General features: G+C 37.8%; 1 protein-coding gene across 4 annotated transcripts in view; it reads right to left on the reverse strand.

Moving 5' to 3' along the window:
* Positions 1-20,033, reverse strand: part of SNCAIP (synuclein alpha interacting protein) — a 92,217-nt gene that overhangs the window by 22,494 nt on the left and 49,690 nt on the right. For all 4 annotated transcript variants that reach the window (XM_075020305.1, XM_075020304.1, XM_075020303.1 and 1 more), the window contains 3 exons: positions 9,824-10,686; positions 7,975-8,154; positions 4,771-4,884 (listed from right to left, as the gene is read on the reverse strand). In XM_075020305.1, the coding sequence (XP_074876406.1) occupies positions 4,771-4,884; positions 7,975-8,154; positions 9,824-10,686 (1,157 nt within the window). The remainder of the gene's footprint in view (positions 1-4,770; positions 4,885-7,974; positions 8,155-9,823; positions 10,687-20,033) is intronic.

Here is a 20,033-nt window from a genome sequence, read left to right on the forward strand (position 1 = left end):
ATGTGCCTGCATGTTGGGAAGGTTGGGGAGTCTTGGACTACAAAACTTGCAAGTGAAAGCCTGGAAGCCAAAACTGAGGTGCCAACTTAATTCTTTTTAACTTCACTCTTTGTGTGTGTATGGAGGTGTAATACACATTTATATGGGTATTCATTTCTAACAGTGAAGTTTATATATGTGCACTAAACTTAATTAATTTCTTATTTTCCCCAGCAGGTTTATTTGGAAAAACCTTCTTCTCTCTAGGAACCTTCCGTGCCTCTTCAGATTAAATTTCATTGTGCCCTGCTGAATGTGATACATATTGAAAATCTAGAATAAATGTACAGATTACATAAAAAAGTGAGGTCCATTAAAGCATAGCTGCCTATGCCATACAGTACAGCTGTACTCCCAGTATTTGCACCTGAATAGCTGAAAAGAATAAATTACTTTCTATCTTAAAACTTTTTTATTTAAACATGTATTTTCTATTATCTTCCATTGGTATGTCATGCATTATACCGGCTAGGACCTCTAGTTCAAAAGGGCTTTGTAGATTCTAGTGTCGGTGAGGCAAGCACCAATGCACAGACTTAACCTTGCAGCACTTTGGTAGCTTCAGTGGTATGTAAGTACATAATCACCCACAGATACATGGGTCTGTAAGAGTGAAGTGTACCTAAATAAAACAGTACTGAAAGCATGTCTAGGACTCTGAGCAGTAATCATGTAGGAAAAAGAATGAATAAGAATGAGGAAAGGAAATTCTAGCTAGGAACGTTGGCTATAAACCTCATTTTATGTATAAAAGTACCACAGAAATTTTAATGTCAAGGAAAAGGAGATGGATCCTGAGACTCTTTAAGGTCTCCTCTAAACAATTCTGCCCATTCAAGCACCTGGATCTCTGCTCACTACTTCAGAGGACTAGTCTGTCTGGAACTTACCTTCTTCATATTTCCACTTTAACAGCAGTTTTGTTTTTATTACAGGGTGAAGGGATAGGTATTTTTACTTCTCCTTGGCTGAATGCCCAATACAGCTGACAGCCAGCATGAAGAGATGACTTCAGATCACATATCCCTTTTAAAATACTTTTGAGCAATTTCTTGAGATGCCTGTGGTGTTGGCCAGCAGTGAAGAAGGATTACACTAGTCCTATGAATTGCCCTTATGTTTTAATAATTAAAAGAAAAATATTTTAGCAAAGCTCCTCTGCAGAATTTGAAGACAACTATAGCTTTGAAATTACATATTTCTTTGGAACATAATAGGCACCAGAATGTTAAGCATGTTCTGTAATTTTATGATCACAATCAGCATGGAGCAAATGATGCTTTCTAGTCATTTATCTTATCATCATGGAAATCAAGTGCCTGGATGGCTAAATGCAATCATCGGTACTTAGGACTGTCTGTGCATCAGCTGATCACAGGCACAGAGTCAGAGGCCTACTCAGATAGTTTGTGTTTCTCTCAAATGACTGTTTTTTAACAAATGTATCCTTCACAAAAAAAAAAAAAAGAAAAAAAGAAAAAACCTATTTTCTTCACTTACATCTAGGGAAAATGAAAACATCATATATCAAAATATATCATGTATCACTTTAGTAACACTCACATTAGGTATTTGGAAGAAAAGTACTCTTAAGAGTAGGTTTATAGTCATCAACTCAATTTATTCAGACAAAATGAAGGATAATAAGAAAATTCATGATATTAAGATAATGGAAAATGATCACATATTTGTTATGTAACAGGCACTGATAAATACTGACAAATTATTCAGTATATCTGATAATTTTAAGACCTACAATGGTCTTATGTTGTAGCAGTGGTTAACATCCCTCTGGCATATTCTAGACCTATAATAATTCAAACCTCCCTGAGAAAAGATTCTGGGAAAATGTCACAATATGTAATTTCTGTTTTGGGACAGGCTGCAGACTTTGGCTCCATCAACTGACTTTTGAAGCAGAAAGAACAACTAACAAAGACCATTTAAATAATTAAATTGACTACAAATGGAAGGATTAGCATGGTGAAGAGTACCGATTCTACAGCTAAACCTAGCCCCATCACCCAGCATTAAATAAATAAGCTGCCTTTCTCAGTATCCCTTCACAGCAGAGGAGTAGGAGCGAGTGAAAACAACACATTACTCTTGCAAAAATGACATTAGACAGGAATACAAACATTCGGAGGTGCAAAAAAGGTGTGGTGTTAGGCGTTTGCATATCTGAATGTCACACACTCCTCCCCACTGCACTCTCCAGCACTACACCACTGACAAGTAGTGCACAGAACCCCTTCTAGGTCTTCAGTCATGCTGTAGCTCTGGTTCCCCAAAGTCCCTCTAGACTCTCTGGACCTCAGAGGCAACAAACCCTTGGCATTCCCCACTCTCTGCCTCTTAACTGTGCAGTCCATGCTACCACAGCATCTGTGTTGAAAAGAAATTACAGCCCTTTGAAGCTTAGTCAGGGCCTAATATGTGCACCTAGGACTGCACCAGCATCCCCTCCTGTCACATGGTGACTGTGCCAGACACAGCTGGTACACGATCTGCCATGTACCCATGACTTATGCTTGGCATGGAGAGGCCTGTCAACAACCATGGTTGCTTCTTGCATGCTTAAAGAAGCCCTTGCTAGGAGGTATGCTGACCAGGCTACAGGTTGACTTCTCGTCTTCCATCAGATGAACTTCTGTGGTTCCTCTCTCACTGGAAAAATATAATATTGTGGAGATGTCTTTGGAGTCACGCCATGACTGTTGTTTGATCACCTTTCACATAGGAGTATTGCTATGAACTCCCTTTTGCTGCCCATTCTAAATGATACTTATTGAAGAAAAATATGGTGCGCATGTCTAATGCCTGGGGAAACAATAGACTGACTGGCTCTTTTAGAAAATGATTCAATAACAGGTCTTCCTTGTAAAAATATTACTCTTGTAATTCTGCCACGACCAGTGTTTACATGGATTATCTCTTGTGTACGTAATGGTAAAATAAATTAAAGCTTCAATGATAGTGCCAACTACGCATTTGAATTTCTCAGTTTTTTTCTTCTTAACACAGTTGGGTAAGATAGTCTGGCATCCCTTCAGACTCAGCATTCCCTCATGTTTGCAAGATGTTTGTGCATTATAAAAAAAAGATAATTGACATTACATGTGAACTTTCTTTGGCATTCAGCTAACTAAAAAAATTTGGCAGCAATTTATATATCACCTTTTTAAATTTCATGGGTGGCTGATTGTAGCTGGTGTTTCTTAACTGGTAGAGCTTCTGTCCTGCTCTGAAAAGAATCTAGATAAAGTGTGCCAGATCTGTTTCTGGCAGTAGACACCATAGCTCACTGAAAAAACCCAAAGCTTCACTGGATTTAGTTTGTATAAATATCTCTAGAGATGAAGACAAAATCAGGCTAATCAATTGAAGATATGAATGTAAGTTCATATGACACTTTCTCTTCCAAACTTTTTCTTGCCAGTAGCAAACATGCCTTTCTCAAATCCAGTTCTGATCTGGCTCCCAGCCTCCCTATATTCAGTGCTAGGTTTACAGGCCAAACTTGCTATGGAAAGCAGGACACAATCAATCAGTATATCCGGCAGGGTCCTAAGTTGCACCAGTAACATCTGCATAGTAGGTGAGGGGAGAAAAGGCAAAGGAGGTCTTTGCACAGCATGAAAACAAGGGTGTCTCTGTGCCGATAGAAACAGCAGGGAAAAGGGTAGAATTCCAGCTCTATAGCCTTCCAAACCTGCCCCCTCTCTTTCCTTCCCCCTCCAGTAAATTCATTCTTGGACAGGATCAGTTAACAGCAGAAATAAGCCACAATAATTGTATGGCATTGAACGAAACAACCACACTTTACAGGAAAGAAAAAGATAATTTTCTTAGTGGTTACATTTTGCTTGTTCTCTCTTAACAAGTAAAAGAAAAAAAAGCATTAGCACAAAAATAGTGGGTTTTATGCATTTATCCTTAATGTCTGTTGAAGAAACTGCATGATAAAGTGGCCCATCTGCCAAAGAGATTAGAGTAGAATAACCGATCACTATTCCTTGCATAGAAGATCCTGGAGAAGGTCCTTTGAAGAGGGGTTATTGCAAGGTCTACTCAGGAAAAACAGACTTTGTGGGAAGAGAATGTGGTGCAATTAAGTAGTATACGTTTCCCCAGACATTAGCAAAGCACTGAAATGCTGTACTTCTGTGGTTTCTCATCATTAGATTTATAGATAAGTTAGGTGTGGAACACTATTGATTTACAACATATTTTTATATGTAATTCTCAATAAAACTGGCTAGAGCTAGACAGATGATGTTCAAGTTTCACCACACTTCACTTCACTGCCAATATACTGAATTCCTAAATTGTCAGAATTTGCCAAAATTTTTTGAGATTAGTCTCTCCTGGAAAGAGAATATGAACTATGCCAAAATGTTTGGTGATTTTCTGATGTGTCCTCGGAGTCCTCTAGGGATCATGACAGCTAATCTTCCCTGATGTTCCTGGGATTGAATAGGTTGGCCCAATATGCCAGCTGATCTTCTCCTAGCCATCACTTAAAGCTTAAAAAAAAAAACAAAAAAAAAACAACTTAAGAGGGAAAATACCGAAAAAAACCCCACAGATTAAGTTGGAAAAGATCTTGCTGTATTTGAACTAATTAAGAACACCTGTAATTAAAAGCCACAAAATTATAAACAAGCTTTAAATTGAAATTGTGTATAAGCATCTAAATAACCTATTTGGAAAAGTAAATGAAAGTCATACCTGGCCATAGCAACCTGCATAATGAATAAGGCTTGGGTGGTCTTTTGAGCAACTTAATTCTGCAATAGCTTCTGTTTCACTCACCATCCATCGGACACACTCCAGCTGACCGTTCTAAACAAATAAAAACAAATTTTACATTCCAGCTGTTTCAATTCTAAACACTTCTACTAAACAGGGAAAAGCTTATCAGAATTATCAAAATGCTATGAAATTCCAGTTCATTTGAAAATGTGTTCTTTTATCTGCTTTCATGTAATGCCCTTGTTTATCTTGCTGTCCTGTGTTACTTACAGTTTGGCTACTGATTATAGTGAAAGTGGCAATGTGAAAGTGCCAGTCAGACAGTCTTACATACACAATCTGGTCCCCACTCTCAGATTTTTCAGAGCAAAACCATAGTTCTGTTTCTATCACTTGGACAGCAAGGCTCAATGACTAAATGAGATCATTTGCTGGAGCAGAGTGAACAGTCTCCCTACAAACTCAAGTATTCATTAATCACTAATTACATGCACACTTCCTAAGTTACTCTCATGTATGTAGTATCTGAACACCTAATCCTCATGGATTAGGACCTATCTGTAATAGATACTGTACAAACACAAACAAGGAGATGGTTCTGGCCCTGAACACCTTTTAGAGCCTAGTCTCAAGATTCCCAAGCTGCTATGCACACTCCTAGTAGTTTGCAAGTTAATATGAAGTGGGATATAGATGCTGTGGAAACAGATGGAACATTTTCTTCAGAGTATGCATGTGGCTCAGCGTAAAGGTGGGAGTTTTTAGCAGCTTCTCTTGCTGCAGCCCCTTTTCAGCAATGGTACCTTCGTAAATGCAGTTTGGCATGACCTACATTCCAGCCTGCTCTTACTTCATTTTTCAACTTTCCTGTTCATAAAAGCTATTATATCATTTATAGCTGAAACAAGTATTTCAATTGCTCAGTCAAAACCTCACAGAGGTCAACATACATGACATAAAAAGCTGTCTGTACGCATAAAATGGAAAAAGCCATCAGGAGAAGGAACGAAATATCTATTTCAAGTTTCAGTTTTATTTTTATAAGAACAAGGAGAAGAATGTAATAAATATTAACCCATTTAAAATTATATGGGAGAAAGAAAAATTGGAATAAAATTAATTATATATTTGTCTTATTCATTCCATATGTAATGTATGTATATAAACACAAAAATGCACACCATTTTCCTTTACCTACTTAAATCTATTTCTCTCAATTTCAGTAATGAAGCAAAACAATGAAACTACTTGTATTCTTTTTACTACGCTAGAAAAATACTCCTAATCCTATTTGGGTTCAAATATTGGTAAGCATGACTAACTAATAATTTTTTATTTTGTTTTCCTTTATATCACAACTGAGTAAAATATTTTTGTATTTTTAAAATTTAGTTAAAGAATTAATAAAATTAAGTACCTGCTAAATATGATAATTTTGCTGATGTGGAAGGGATTTCTCCACAGTTAGTTAAAATAAACTATCAATATGACAGTGCGACTGGCCATAATATACCACTCCATTTTCACTCTCTAGCTCTTGTCTCAAGGTCAGAAAGACGCCTTTAATCAAAAGAACTAGTTTTAATTAATTCATTCTTTACTGGGAAATGTTACGGATCATCACTAAATTGTCGAAATTCTCTTCCATGGAAATTTATGTTCCTGCATATAAGTTTTCTTCTATTCTGATAGTCATAATTCTTGCAGAACTTATGTGCATGCCCCACATGGGATAACATTATGTGAGTTAATGGTATAAAGTGAGAGCAGGAAGAATAAAGTCCATTCTATCAGTGTGCAAAAACACTCTGAGAGTAAGGATCAAGAGCTACAAAGTTTAGTTATGCCAGATTAGTTTAAGGCTCTCACAAAAATTTGCAACGATCCAGGACAAGTCCAGCCATGTAGGTCATCCTTAGAAACACCTGGGCCTGAGTACCCTCACTTACATGAGGAACTCCATTACATTTACACACTTTTCTGTGAATGTCTAAGCATGCTCAAGTAATAGAGAAACTAAAGGAACCAATTATTTAAAAAACCAATCTTTCTGGAGAAAAAGACAAAAGGCTTTATTGGCTTATAAACACATTATGTACCCAGGTTGAAAAAACAAGAAAGAAAATGATTTTCAACTAAAATTGTATGACTTTAAATTGGCAGGCTGTAACTATTCAGTTTGGACACGGGCCAAGGTATTGAAGCTAAATACCTGACTTCTATAATAGCATTTCATTAGTACAATTAGGTATCAGTTTAATTTTATATTCATACAGCTTGTCCCAGAAAAATAAAAAAAATCCAACCCTGAAACCTGCACCAGGGCCCTAGGTCACTGAAATGACATCTCAAAGACAGAAACCTGCAGGTTGGAATCCACCACTCCTTTGTCAGTTTCTAAAGTTTTTGCAAGAAGCAAAACCCAATACACCCCCAGAAGAAACAGAAACTCCTGTATTATATTTCACCCCTTGCCTTGATTCTTATTAAGGTACTTAGTGACTAAAAGGAATAGCATTCAACCATTCAATCTCACTTACTGAAGAACCAGAATCAATATGGTTAAATTATGAGCCTTCCTGTACACCACTGTTTTATTTCAGTGCAGCAACACCAATATTTTTCCCATTTTCCTACATAATAGGTTTTCCTGTAAGCGTTGACAGCAATTTTTGCAGTTTCTAACAGGTTGTTCTGTAACATGTACATTTTAACCTTGATGTGATTGTTCTAGACATCCAAGAATTTTCACCTCCGGATGTGGATCAGAGGTTTTTTATGCTTTGTAAACATGTTCTCACACTTGACTTACAAGATTATACTTGTATTTGTAAAAAATCAAGAAACTGTTATGCTCTCTAAAGAAACAACTGAGTCTGAGTTAAAGGAAAGTTCCTTAAAATATAACAAATTTTTTTAAAGTCAGTTAACTGATTTAAAAATGAATGTATATGCATTGACAACAACATATAAAATGTCAATGTTATACAGCTGATATTGTATCCTGCATAGTAATCCATTTTTATTTGCTTATGTGGTATCAGCCAACAGTTCTTTTTGCTCTCACTTACCAAAATGCTTGAAAAATAACATCCTGCTGGATGTATTACTTATTGCCATCACAGAAAGAAAATAAATGACCTTTATGTCACATTACAGTAGAGAGAGAGACCAAGTTACCTTTATTGCTAATCCGGCTGGAGTTAGCTGCTCAATGTTTCGTTCATTCAAACAGTCTTCACCCATCAAAGAAGTGAGATGCTGCAGGCATTCTGCATGTCCCTTTGATGCTGCTACATGCAACAGATTGTTGTCACATTCATCATGGATCTTATCCAGATTATCTGCTGCTAAATGTGGCTGTGAAAAAAAGCATTATGTTGGTTACAACTAAAGATAAAAAGATACACAGAACATTAAGCCTCACAGCCAAAGACACAAGCCAAATACAAAGATGCTTCCCCATAGGCATATTCTTTTATAACTCAAAACCAAGAGCTTTTCAGTTCACTATACAGAACGTGGCAACCTTAGCAAAAGGATAGAGGTGGGATGCTCACAGGCTTGATTCACTGCGTAGTTTCACTCCTTCTCATGCAGTTGTCATACAACAGTGCAAGATCTTGAGTAGCTTTAAGTCTTTGTACTACTTTGATCAATGAAGTAGCTGCAAAAATACCCATATTTTCATAATTTTTGCCTATTTAGCATTTGGTTTCTCTCCTTTTTCTCTTTTTTTTTTTTTGAGGGGGGGGCATTATATTGATAAGTAATTGAACAGAAAACTTCCATGACTCCTAAAAAACGTTCCTGATTAATTTTGCTCATCACAAAAATGGCAGCTTGTTAAGCACCATCAAAAATGTAGTTAAAACACGTTACAGAAGACTTTTATTTGACAGCTTGTTTCCACAAAAAAAATTGTTGAATATTTATCTGAAGTACTACACAACCTAATACATTATTTCTGCCCCAATCTAATTTTGAAACAAAGCAATTGGATTGAGAAACTCCAGAAGGAAAATGGAAAAAGAAAGACAAAGTTAAGGAGTAGCAATGATAAGTTCCTAGAATTGTGCAGTCTTGCCAGAGTACTGTTCAATGAGTCTACTTCATTCAGAGGTTTTGACCTGTTTGGAAAAAATATGCATTTTCTTTCCATCTACCTACCTATGACGACCTCTTTTTTTCCCCCAATTCCTATCTCAGGGTGAATTTAATTTGCTTTTATTTCTTACTGAGCAATCTAATATTCTCTTCTGCCTCTGTCTAGTCTTTGAATATCTCCCTTTGTTCTTGTTGCTATGTTAATAGCATGCCTTTGTGCCTGAGCTAGACTGGTAAACAGAGAAGCTAAACAAAAATCTTAACAAAAACAGTTCTTAAACATATACTGTGCCTCCACCAGCCGTTCTGAGTAGAGATCACATGCTCTGCATCATTGTGTTAACCTGCATCGAGTTACTTTGGAAACCATCATTGATAGTGCCTGATCACAGTGTTAGAATTTACTAAAAAACTTCATATGGGTCAGAGGCCAATGAGGCTTTAGAGAAAGCTCCTGCCCGAGAATGCTGCTGCAACAAGACAGCATAAACACTCCTGAATAATAATCAGAATACAACAGAAGCCCCTCTGTTCCCATCATCAGCTTCTAAGTAACAACTGAGGTAAACCAGCAATAACTGAACAAAGCGACCCATGAATGTTGTGAAAGGCAAAACTCAGTTAAGGTTTAAATTCAATATTTAAGTGATCTCAGTAGTTAAAACACCTGCCTTATATATGATTTCAGTGTACTGCATAAACTAGTAATCTTGGCCACATTTACATAAAACTAGTATCTTGGTTTTGCTACGTATTCGATTAAAGCTTTCCATTTGGAAGCCCATATGCTCAATTTCTAAGGAGCGTACAAGATAAAAAGGGCAGTGGTTCAAAATGCACACTTCATCAGCTTTGCTGGCTTAATACACCACATCACAGATCGCCCTTATTCTATGTGGTTTATAAAAAAGATGATACTTACGAGTAAAGATATTTGGCCTTCCTTTACAATGTTTAAGATGCTCTTAATTTTTTTCACCTCTTCGCTCCTCTCTTCTGGGCCCCCTGCACTGCTCCAGTTCATACTCAGTTCCTCTAGCTGCTTGCTTTCTGCCACTACCGTCTGCAGGTGGAAAGTCCTTAGGTGGCAGTTTGGCATAGTCTTCTCTGTTTTGTGAGCATGAGGATCAACAAATGTCCTGCTGAGGAAGCCCTTGCCCTGGGCTTCAGATTCATGGACTGAGCTACACTTAACTAAAGGTTGGGAAAGCTCTAATTCTTCTGTTACATGCTTGTGCTGATCAAGGACAATGGGCTGCGTTTTTCTCAGCTGAGAGCCTTTCACAGGAGACAGCACACAGAACTGCGTCCCTCCAGCAGGCGAGTTCTCTGTGCTCCCTGCACAGCAGGTCTTGCCACTAAGACCATTCACTGTTGAACATACACCCAAAAGTTTTTTCTCAGGAGCTACCTTTGTAAAAGGAACAAGTTGCTGGCTTGATTTAATATAAGGCACATCCAAAATTTCATCCATATCCAGGTCATAGTGCTCCAGCTCCCCAAGCAGAACAGTTGGCTCGATGTTTTTGCTTTTAAGACTCTCTCCTTCTCCTGGACTCTGGTCATCATTTGGAGGCGCAGATTGAGAATCGCTGCCTTTCTGGTATTCTCCTTTTTGATTCTTCTGGTCATCACTTTCATTGTTCTCAGAGCTTTCTGGCTGGTGCTTTAATGGGGAAACCCTCTTCACTGGTCTGAATTTATTGCACACATCTGCAATTCCTGTTGGTTTCTGTGCATTTCCGATAAGAGTTGAGACTCCACAGTTCCAGCTGCTGCTGGAAACTAGAGAAATAGAGGAATGTGACTTAGAAGTGATTACTACCAGACGTGTGACATAATATAGCATGCTTTAAAGATATACCTGACCAAACACCGGAAACAAGAATTACATGATAACATGCCACATTCATATCTAAGCAGACTTAATGGCACCTCTATCAAAACAGCTCAAGAATCTGACAATCCAGAAAAGAAACTTTCTTCAGACAGGACATACACTGTAATCAATTACAAATAAAGTAGTTTTAATCAAGTAATGGGCGTCAATAAAAGCCTAGTGGCATTTACAGTGGTCTTGTCCAACTACACTAATTAGCACTCTGCTTTTTTTATTGCACAGAGATACATCATAAGAGTAGGATGATTTTCTGGGAGGACAACAAAAAGGTTAGTCAAAACTTTTTGGTGGATTTGTTTTAACAACAGTAATAATTTAATTTTTAAGGCTTGTTATCTCTGGGAGATGTACTTTTCATACAAGAACTGGAAATTCATATGAATAGTGACTGACAGCTGGGACTGTTCAGCCTGGAGAAGAGAAGTGCCAGAATGAATCTTATCCTTGGGTATAATTATATGATGGGAAGCAGTGAAGAAGAGGGAGCAAGGCTCTTCTCTGTGATGGCCACTGACAGGACAAGAGCCAATGGGCACAAAGTGAAACACATGAAATTCCATCTGAACACAAGAAAACACTTTTTTACTGTGAGGCTGGTCAAACGCTGGCACAGGTTACCCAGAGACATTGTGGAGTCTCCATCCTTGGAGATACTCAAAACCTGACTGGACACAGTCCTGGGTTTAACCTGCTCTAGCTGGCCCTGCTTAAGCAGAGCCATTGGACTTGATGATCTCAAGTGGTCCCTGCCAACCTGAATGATTTTGTGATTCTGTGATCTGAAAATTAACCCTACTTATTCAGGTATGATGTTTCCTCTTCCACTTTCCCTCTCTGTGCTGGGCTTCTCTGTCAAACTTTCCATCCCTTATATATATATAAACTGTACACACACACACACATATATATATATATACACACACACGCACACACTCACACACACGCATATAGCTCTGGACCTTCTAGACCATTATTTCAGTGCACTGCAGGATATGGAGTTTGACTAGTGAATCTGACTTGCAGAGAAGAAAGGGAGCTTATGACATCTGAACTCTTAATCCTATTGAACTTGAACTCAAACTCACTGAACTTGCACTCTTTCACACAGTGTCAGCTGTTGATACTTATGATCTCCATAATCAGTGGAACTCTGGCAAACAGTTTTCCTTATTTTGTTATTTTCAGTTGAGGGACAGCACTAAAACCACTAAAGCCTTTAGGCAGTTTCTATGCCCTTTTCAATGTACACTAAGAGTTAATGCATTCTAAAAGTCAAGAATACTGTTTAAACAAAGCAGATTTATTACATGTGCTAACTGCATATCAGTGGGATCTAATTTGTGGTCAAAACACACAATTTGCCATGAACACCTTCCTAAGGAAACAGATACACACACTTTCAGTGCAACATTAATGTCTGAAGTGAAAGATTAGTCCAGCTTAGTAGTTACGGATGTCTGAAAATTACCTTAATACTTTTGGAAGTGATTAAGAATACATTTCCGAAGAAAAAATAAAAATAATAATAATCAAAAGGCATGTAACTTAGTGGGCCAATACAAAGAACACACTGTGCTGACTTATTTATGTATTGTATAAGATTCTAGGTTCAAAGGCCTACACTTTTATGTTGGTTTTATTTACATGTGAAATTTTTTCCAAGTGATACAGGGAAATGGATACCATATGTTTGCCAGCTGTTTTGCTCTGACAGGAACTATTAAGCACTCAGTATGGAAATGAATTCTGTCTGAGTTTTATAAAAACACTGCTTTCCACACAGGGGTCTAGACAGAGGAAAAGGCATCAGCATTTTGTTTGTCGTCACTTTATTTAAGCTTACATTTATTTTGTTGCTTGGCCTTCTCTACTTTCTAACCTTAATAACACACATTTACATAAACCACTGATGACAAAATTGTAAAATCGGACACTGTGAAGAAGGAATGACCTTTGTTACAAATCTGTCTTGGATCATTGTAAAGCCATGTATTTCTCTTTTCTTTTGTTACAGTTACTGAAGAGTAAGGTATTTCATTTTTTTCATTGTTTTTCTTCCCAACACCTTTTTATAACCATTGTTTTCCAGAAAACAAACTGGAACACCGAGAACAGTTAGCAATATTTTTACTGACTTATAAACATATTCTTAATTTAACTTGGATGATGAATTTACACTGCATTTAATAAAGGATGAGAATATAGCAGTAGGGAAGAAAGCAAGTCAGACAGGTAGACACAATGCTTCTTTGTGCTGTTTTCTATTTGGGTGCTGTACAGGCTGTGTCAGTGCTTAGGCAGTTACAGCATGGTTTCCCCCTACAAAACACTGAAACCATAGCCCAGAGTGGACCAGGGCATGGCTTGAATCTCTTCTGTTTTCGGATGCTTGTTCCCTGAAGGAGTAAAAGCAAGTACTGCCTATGTCCTCCAAAACACCAGCACTGCAGGAGTTATGTGAGTAGTCTTCAACAGCTGCTCCAAGGGAAAAGCCTCTTGCTCATCTATCCATACTTATGAACTCAGGCAGGGGCTATTAAAAGTCTGGGTCAAATAAATACTGTTTGATTCTTTTATAAACAACAGTAAAGAATGGTCTGAGTTTAAGGCAGGGGACTAGAATGTGGAGCAGCTAGCTTGATTCCAGAATCTGACAAATAATTCTGATATAATCTGATAAGCCATATCTCTTCCATGCACCAGTATCTCAAATGTAAAAAGGTGATGACAATTTTTTTTTCCAACTACGTTCCTAAAATTATTTCTTTAATTTTATTCATTAATATGAGAGATTTGGACGATCCCGTCGTTGTGTTGAGGAAGTAAAAAGATAGAGGAACACAAAAACTGGGGAGACTTCACTCACATTAGTAAAGAGGTGTCGTGCTGCCTGGTAGACCTGAGGTGTCAAAGCATTTCCCTAGCACTAAAGAAAATATTATCTGATGAAAATCTGCAAGGGTCAAATTTGCAAAAGTAGTTCTTCCCTATATATTGTGCTCTACGCTCTTCTTGAGGAGAAGAAAATGCAAAATGTGAATAAAGAGGCCTGTAGGCTTAACTATAGTTTCATTTATTTATTTATTTACTAATAGCTGTCCTAGAGCTACTGGGGGCCAATAATCAGAAAAGGGGACAATTAGGAAGCAACTTCTCTGTCACTTTAATCACTTAATCAGATTTTATTTTAGGAATCAAAATTTACCTTGAATTTTCTAAAAAAGATCCATATAACATGTTTCCAATTGGAAGCATGTGTTGACTTGAGAGCATTTTTCAACATCATCTCTGTACCAAGGGCATGAGGAGGTGAGGGGGGGAGTTTTATCTGGTATATGAGCATCTGTAAAATTATAGGGTAACTATACGAGTTTTGTCCAACCATCAAGACTACCTCATGCACAGATGAAACTTTACCCTTGTGACAGGCAGCTTCTGTGAATACTTACAATCTAATGCCAAACTTCAGAATACCTTTAAATTGTCCTGAGTATCATGAAAATAACAAAGAACTCAGCTTTCAGTTCAGCTCTATAAGGAAACTACTGCTGAAATTCATTGCTGGTGTGCGTGCAAGAGCCTGTCTCCCTGGCATATGGGTAACATTCCTTAAGCGATGATGGCTTCATGAAGTTTACAGCACTGGTGACACAGATAGGAAGTGGCAAAAGGCTGTATATCACATATCAGTACCATTGCAAAATGAACTGAGCATACTGCAGAGTAGTATTTGTAGATGTTGCTATGCCAGATCTTCATGAACCCAGAATGACTCACATTCAAAGAGCACTGACTGACTTAGAAAATGGTCAAACTCTAACAGTGTGTTTCTGTCACCGTCACCATGGACTCACTTAGGTTTATGCTGTGACCAATGTTCTGTAGTCACGAATGCTGCTGTTGAACAGCTGGGACATACAACAGGCAGTGTTACAGGCAAGCAGGAAAATGGATGTAAAGATCTGAATCATTTGCAGATCAGTTGGCAACTGTCCATGTTGCTCTACTAGGTCACTTGACACCTACACAATTCACTCCTGTTCTTCTGTAGGTGGCAACAGATGATCCCCATTACTATGCTACATCCCTCAATGAAATTTTTGAGCCTTTCTAGCTTGCTATCTCTGTTCCTTTTCAGGATGGAGAGCAGTATCTTATAGTCAACTGCGTTGAATCACTGTCCAGGAGAAAAACTGGATGACCTCCTTTTATCCAAATAGTTAGGAGTCATCAGTGCCGTTAATGCTTCTGCCTAATGACCTGACCTGCATCCAGACTGTGCTAACTCTAAATTGTCTGTATTTCAACCTTTGTTTTCTATGAACTCCATGCATGTGCAGTCACAAACCACAGTAAAACTGTGAATAATGGAGAACATGCTGCTTGAACCCCAGAGCTGAGAGTCCTTGACTATGCTAAGACTACCTGCTGACTTTATAATGCCTAATAGATCTTTCAATGGTCTATGAACCTCTGAGGTTGAATCACAGCTATTTCTTGCTGACAAAGAAATGGGAGCATTATGGTTGCTTCCCTAATAACACTTCCAAAAAAGTAACCTGGCTGTGATGTTCTTTATTGCAGAATTCATTTGGAGAATAGGTCCTTGAGAAATCTGGTGTAACTGGAACTGCTCTCAGCACAGGGACGTGGACAGGATGGCCTTCAGAGGTGCCTTCTGACTTAAGTTATGCTATGATGAAGACGTAACCATGCTGAAAGAATGCCATCTGCCTGCAGGTAGTAGCAAGACTGGAAACAAAGTGCCAGACTGACAAAGAGACAAGGGAAGACACTGTTTGGGGCCTTTTACCTCAACACCTTGAGAGCATGTACTTGGACACTCCCAGTACACAATAGTGGGAGGTACTCTCTACCCTTGCTGACTACACAAGAAGCAGCTTCTTTACCATTTAGGCTTCAATTTTTACCCTCTAAAAAGGGTAAAGAGGAGGGCCTTGGGAACTACTGACCAGTCAGCCTCACCTCTGTGCCTGGGAAGATTGTAGAACAGATCCTCCTGGCAGCTATGTGAAGGCGTATGGATGACCAAGAGGTGAGTAGAGACAGCCAATAAGGCTTTACCAAGGGAAAATCATGCCTTCTATGATGGAGTGACTGCATCAGTGGACAAGGGAAAAGCTACTGATGTCATCTACCTCGACTTCTGTAAGGCCTTTGACACAGTCCCCCACAACATTCTCGCCCCTAATTTGGAGAGATGGGTTTGATGGATGGACTGTTTGACACATAAGGAATTGGCTGGAAGGCCACGTCCAAAGAGTTGCGGTCAACAGCTCAATGTCCAAATGGAGATTAGTAATGAGTGGCGTTCCTCTGGGTTTTGTATTGGGACTGGTACTGTTTGATATCTTTATTAATAGCACAGACAGTGGCATTGAGTGCATTCTCAGCAAATTTGCAGATGACACCAAGTTGAGTGGTGCAGTCCGTTCGCTTGAGGGAAGGGATACTATCCAGAGGGAACTTGACCAGGCTTGAGGACTAGGCCCATGTGAACCTCATGAAGTTCAACAAGGCCAAGTGCAAGGTCTTGCATCCTTACGATGAGGGTGGTGAGACAGTGGAACAGGTTGCCCAGAGAAGTTATGTATGCCCCATCCCTGGAAGTGTTCAAAGGTCAAGCTGGATGGGGCTTTGAGCAACCTGATCTAGTGAAAGTTGTCACTGCCCATGAAAGTAGGGTTGGACCTAGATGATCTTTGAACATCCCTTCCAACCCAAATAATTCTAGGATTCTATGATTCTATAAATAAAACGAAACTTTGTTAGGTTGAATCCATTGCTACCAAAGGATGAATGCATTCAAATGACTTTCCTTTATCTGAAACTCTTCCTCCTTGCTTTAAGAATTCACTTACTGTGGAGCTTACTTCACTTTCCATCATCATGAACAAGGAAGCCTGGGAATAGCATTGACAACTGCCCATACCTGTGAAATATTTTTTTAAATGCAGTATTGACATATTGCTCATGCACTATATAATCATTTGGGGCCCTGCAGGAAGTACAGACAAAGTTTCACATTTGGAGTTTACTGTTCTCTGAAAAAAATGCCGGAACTTCTTCCTTGTGATATGTCTTCAGCAGAGATTCTTGAATCAATTAAGAGTTGTACTTATTCCAGGTCCATTTAGAGCACTGTGATTCTGACTTTGTATACAGACACTAAGGTGTTGTCTACATTAGGAAAACTTTTAGAAAATTCCTTGTGGTTGTTAACATGAATTTATCTCCAACACTAGCAGCAATATTGGGGCTCCAAGAGATGGAGGAAGGGATGTCCCTTACATATCAATGGATAATCAAAACTAGTTCTGAATATCTATTTACTGTTTTATTAATATCACTGAAATAATATTTAACAATTTTAACTGAAGGTGGCACTGTTTTACAGTTTTAATATATTAATAACTTCCAGGAGTATATTTTAGGGTTCTTCAATGTAAGCTGTATAGCAACAGAACCTGAATTAAAAAACAGTCTTGCACAGATAAGAACAGAGAAGGTTTGTTCCCATTTAAGTGGAATTTGAAGCCACTCTAAAGAAGAAAGAAAGGCTAAACAGGGTAAACAATAACAATTCATCCTTTTAAATAACAATGCATCTTTGCCAGGTAATTCAAACTTTAATATGAGCCTCAGTGAATAAATTATTTTTCTTATCTTGTCTTGAGGAAGAACACTACAAAAGCTGTCATTTCTCAAGTAGAGTATATAGAAGAGGCAAAGATAATTTCAAAATTAATAAATTGGGTTTACTCTTGTCCAGACTGATCTATGAATGTGAAAGGGAGGTAGCAAGTAAAGTTCTACTGAAAAATCAGAAGCGGTCATTCTGGCGCAACATGTGTAAAACAGGAAGAGGGAGGATGTGAAAACGAGGTAGGAAAAGAGCTTATATATAGCTATCACAGGTGTCACTGCATACTAATTATTATTTTTTTTCTCAGAAATGTCTTCAATATTCTACCAAGGAATTATCCAATCAATATTGCATTGTTTCAGACATATTTGCCCGGGAAATATCTGGAGTACAACAGACCCTGTAAAATTAATGCCATATAACACTGCCTCCAAATCCATTTTTACTTTATTTTCTCTTATAGCTAAAAAACTACCAAGACCTTGAGACAGAAACTGTGTGCAATCTTATATTTACTGATTTATTTCTTTTTCTTAAATAGGAAACTAATCTTCTGAATAATTTTCTGAATGACACTTGCTTTGGGAATGAATAAAGCAGTACAGAAGGATAACTGCTGGAGATTAAAGATGAACTTGCTTTTATCAACCTGTGAATAAAGATCTAGAGTAGGATATTGTCCTCGTTTGAGGCATACATTTAATGACAACCAAAAGACATCACAGCTGACAGAATATACTTCAACAACGATATGGCTCAGTGAAGCTTGTTGAACACAGATGTCTTGAACCATTTGCTCAAGTGGCCTTAGAAAATCTGCCCAGAAAGAAAGCAACCAATTTCATGCTTAATAACAAAAGCATAAAGGACTGATTTCTGTTTCAATTCATCATTCTACATTAGACAATGCTGGAAATCAATAGGCAGGCTAGCTGACACTTCATTTCAGAAAAATGAGTTAGATCCATTTTTAAACTACGCTCTTTAATTTTCTATCTTTGAAGAAGAACAATGTCCATATTAGCGGTTATTATGCTAGCTACAAAGATCATTCTCTGGAAGCTTAATGGTAGAGAAAACAGTTACCCTTAATCACACTTTACTGTGGATAAACTAGGATTTGCCCCCACACCTTTTCTCCAATGTCATATATCTTTTACCTTGTAATCTGGGAGTACTGACACACACACTTTGGCTCCAAGGATCCCTTGGAATTCTCCTGAGTGAGAATTCCTTAAATCCAAGGAAGGACACAGAGGAGTCAGCACTGCGACTGTATTGACTGCATGACTTTCATGCACATCTTGCAAAAGGGTGAGGAATGAACCACAGGAGCTTCCCACTGGTACCGATCACTGGCCAGTGCTGTCCAATAAAGGGAGGTGACAGTGGATATTCAGGGGGGAAAAACTACATGTAGGGAAATCCTTTCTCAGACTTTCTGATCTCTCCTCGTCCAAAAGAACAAGTAATTTGAGCAAAAGTTACAGGCAGGCAGAAATAGTTAAAGAAACCCCCAAAGCCTATTGGAAGGTCTATGTGAAATGCTTGAGAAAGCACACTGACTGGTAAACACTGGTATGTTTGCCTAGGATTAGAAGTGCTTAAAGTAATTTGAAAACAATGTAACCAAACACTGTCCAATGTTACTAACATATTATTCAACGTTTACATGAAACAGGGAAAGAAAATGAGATTTACAGGGCTATTTACTAAATTTATTTGTGAACAATGAATAATAAGACTTCCATAATATCAGCCATGTAATTAAAAAATGTAATTCCACAAACAGAAACTGTCTGGTTTAAATCTGTTCTAACAATCTTGGTGGTGAAAATGGTTGTCTGCATACATATATATATATATATATAAGTATAAAGTTGAGTCTTATTTTCTCTATAATTTTGTCTTAACTGTCTTAGTGAACTAAATATTTTTCTGAGACAAAGCTGACAGAGAATTATTTTTTAGATTATTAGGCTCCTGACATATCTAATCCTATGGCTAACTTATGCTTAACTTTTAGTTCTTTAAAAAAAAAAAATAATTCTTGGATAGTTCTAATTACACATTCTTCCCTTTTTTAAAGGTGAAATGCAACCTCTAACTAAGCAGGAGTTAGTATGACGTAGAAAGCTGCATCAGCTTTTTGTAAAACCTCCGAGTTTTTCTACGTGTAACTACTTAAATTGTCAATGGAATACAGATATAAAATAGCATGAATGTCATTCATACTAAAGATTTATGATATAATATATCTCCATCAAGAATAGCACATAGAAAAATAATTTGGGGAACTGTTTTTAATCATCTACGATATGAGGAAGGCAAGAGACTGCATCAAAAGCAACTATGAAAAAACAACAGAAGGGGCCTTACACAATGTTGACTGATGCAGCTCTGTTGACATTTCAAGATACTTCAGATACTGAAGTCTGTAGAGATGTAAAGTGATACCTTCCTGTTCAGCCCTGTATGTTTACTCAGTGATTAAGCAGAGTAAAAATAAAATAGATTTTAGTACTATTACCAATTCACCAAAACTCATCAGTGAGAAGTAGAGAG

The sequence above is a fragment of the Buteo buteo genome, chromosome Z (assembly GCF_964188355.1).
Source record: "Buteo buteo chromosome Z, bButBut1.hap1.1, whole genome shotgun sequence".
In the NCBI taxonomy this organism is placed as follows: domain Eukaryota; kingdom Metazoa; phylum Chordata; class Aves; order Accipitriformes; family Accipitridae; genus Buteo; species Buteo buteo.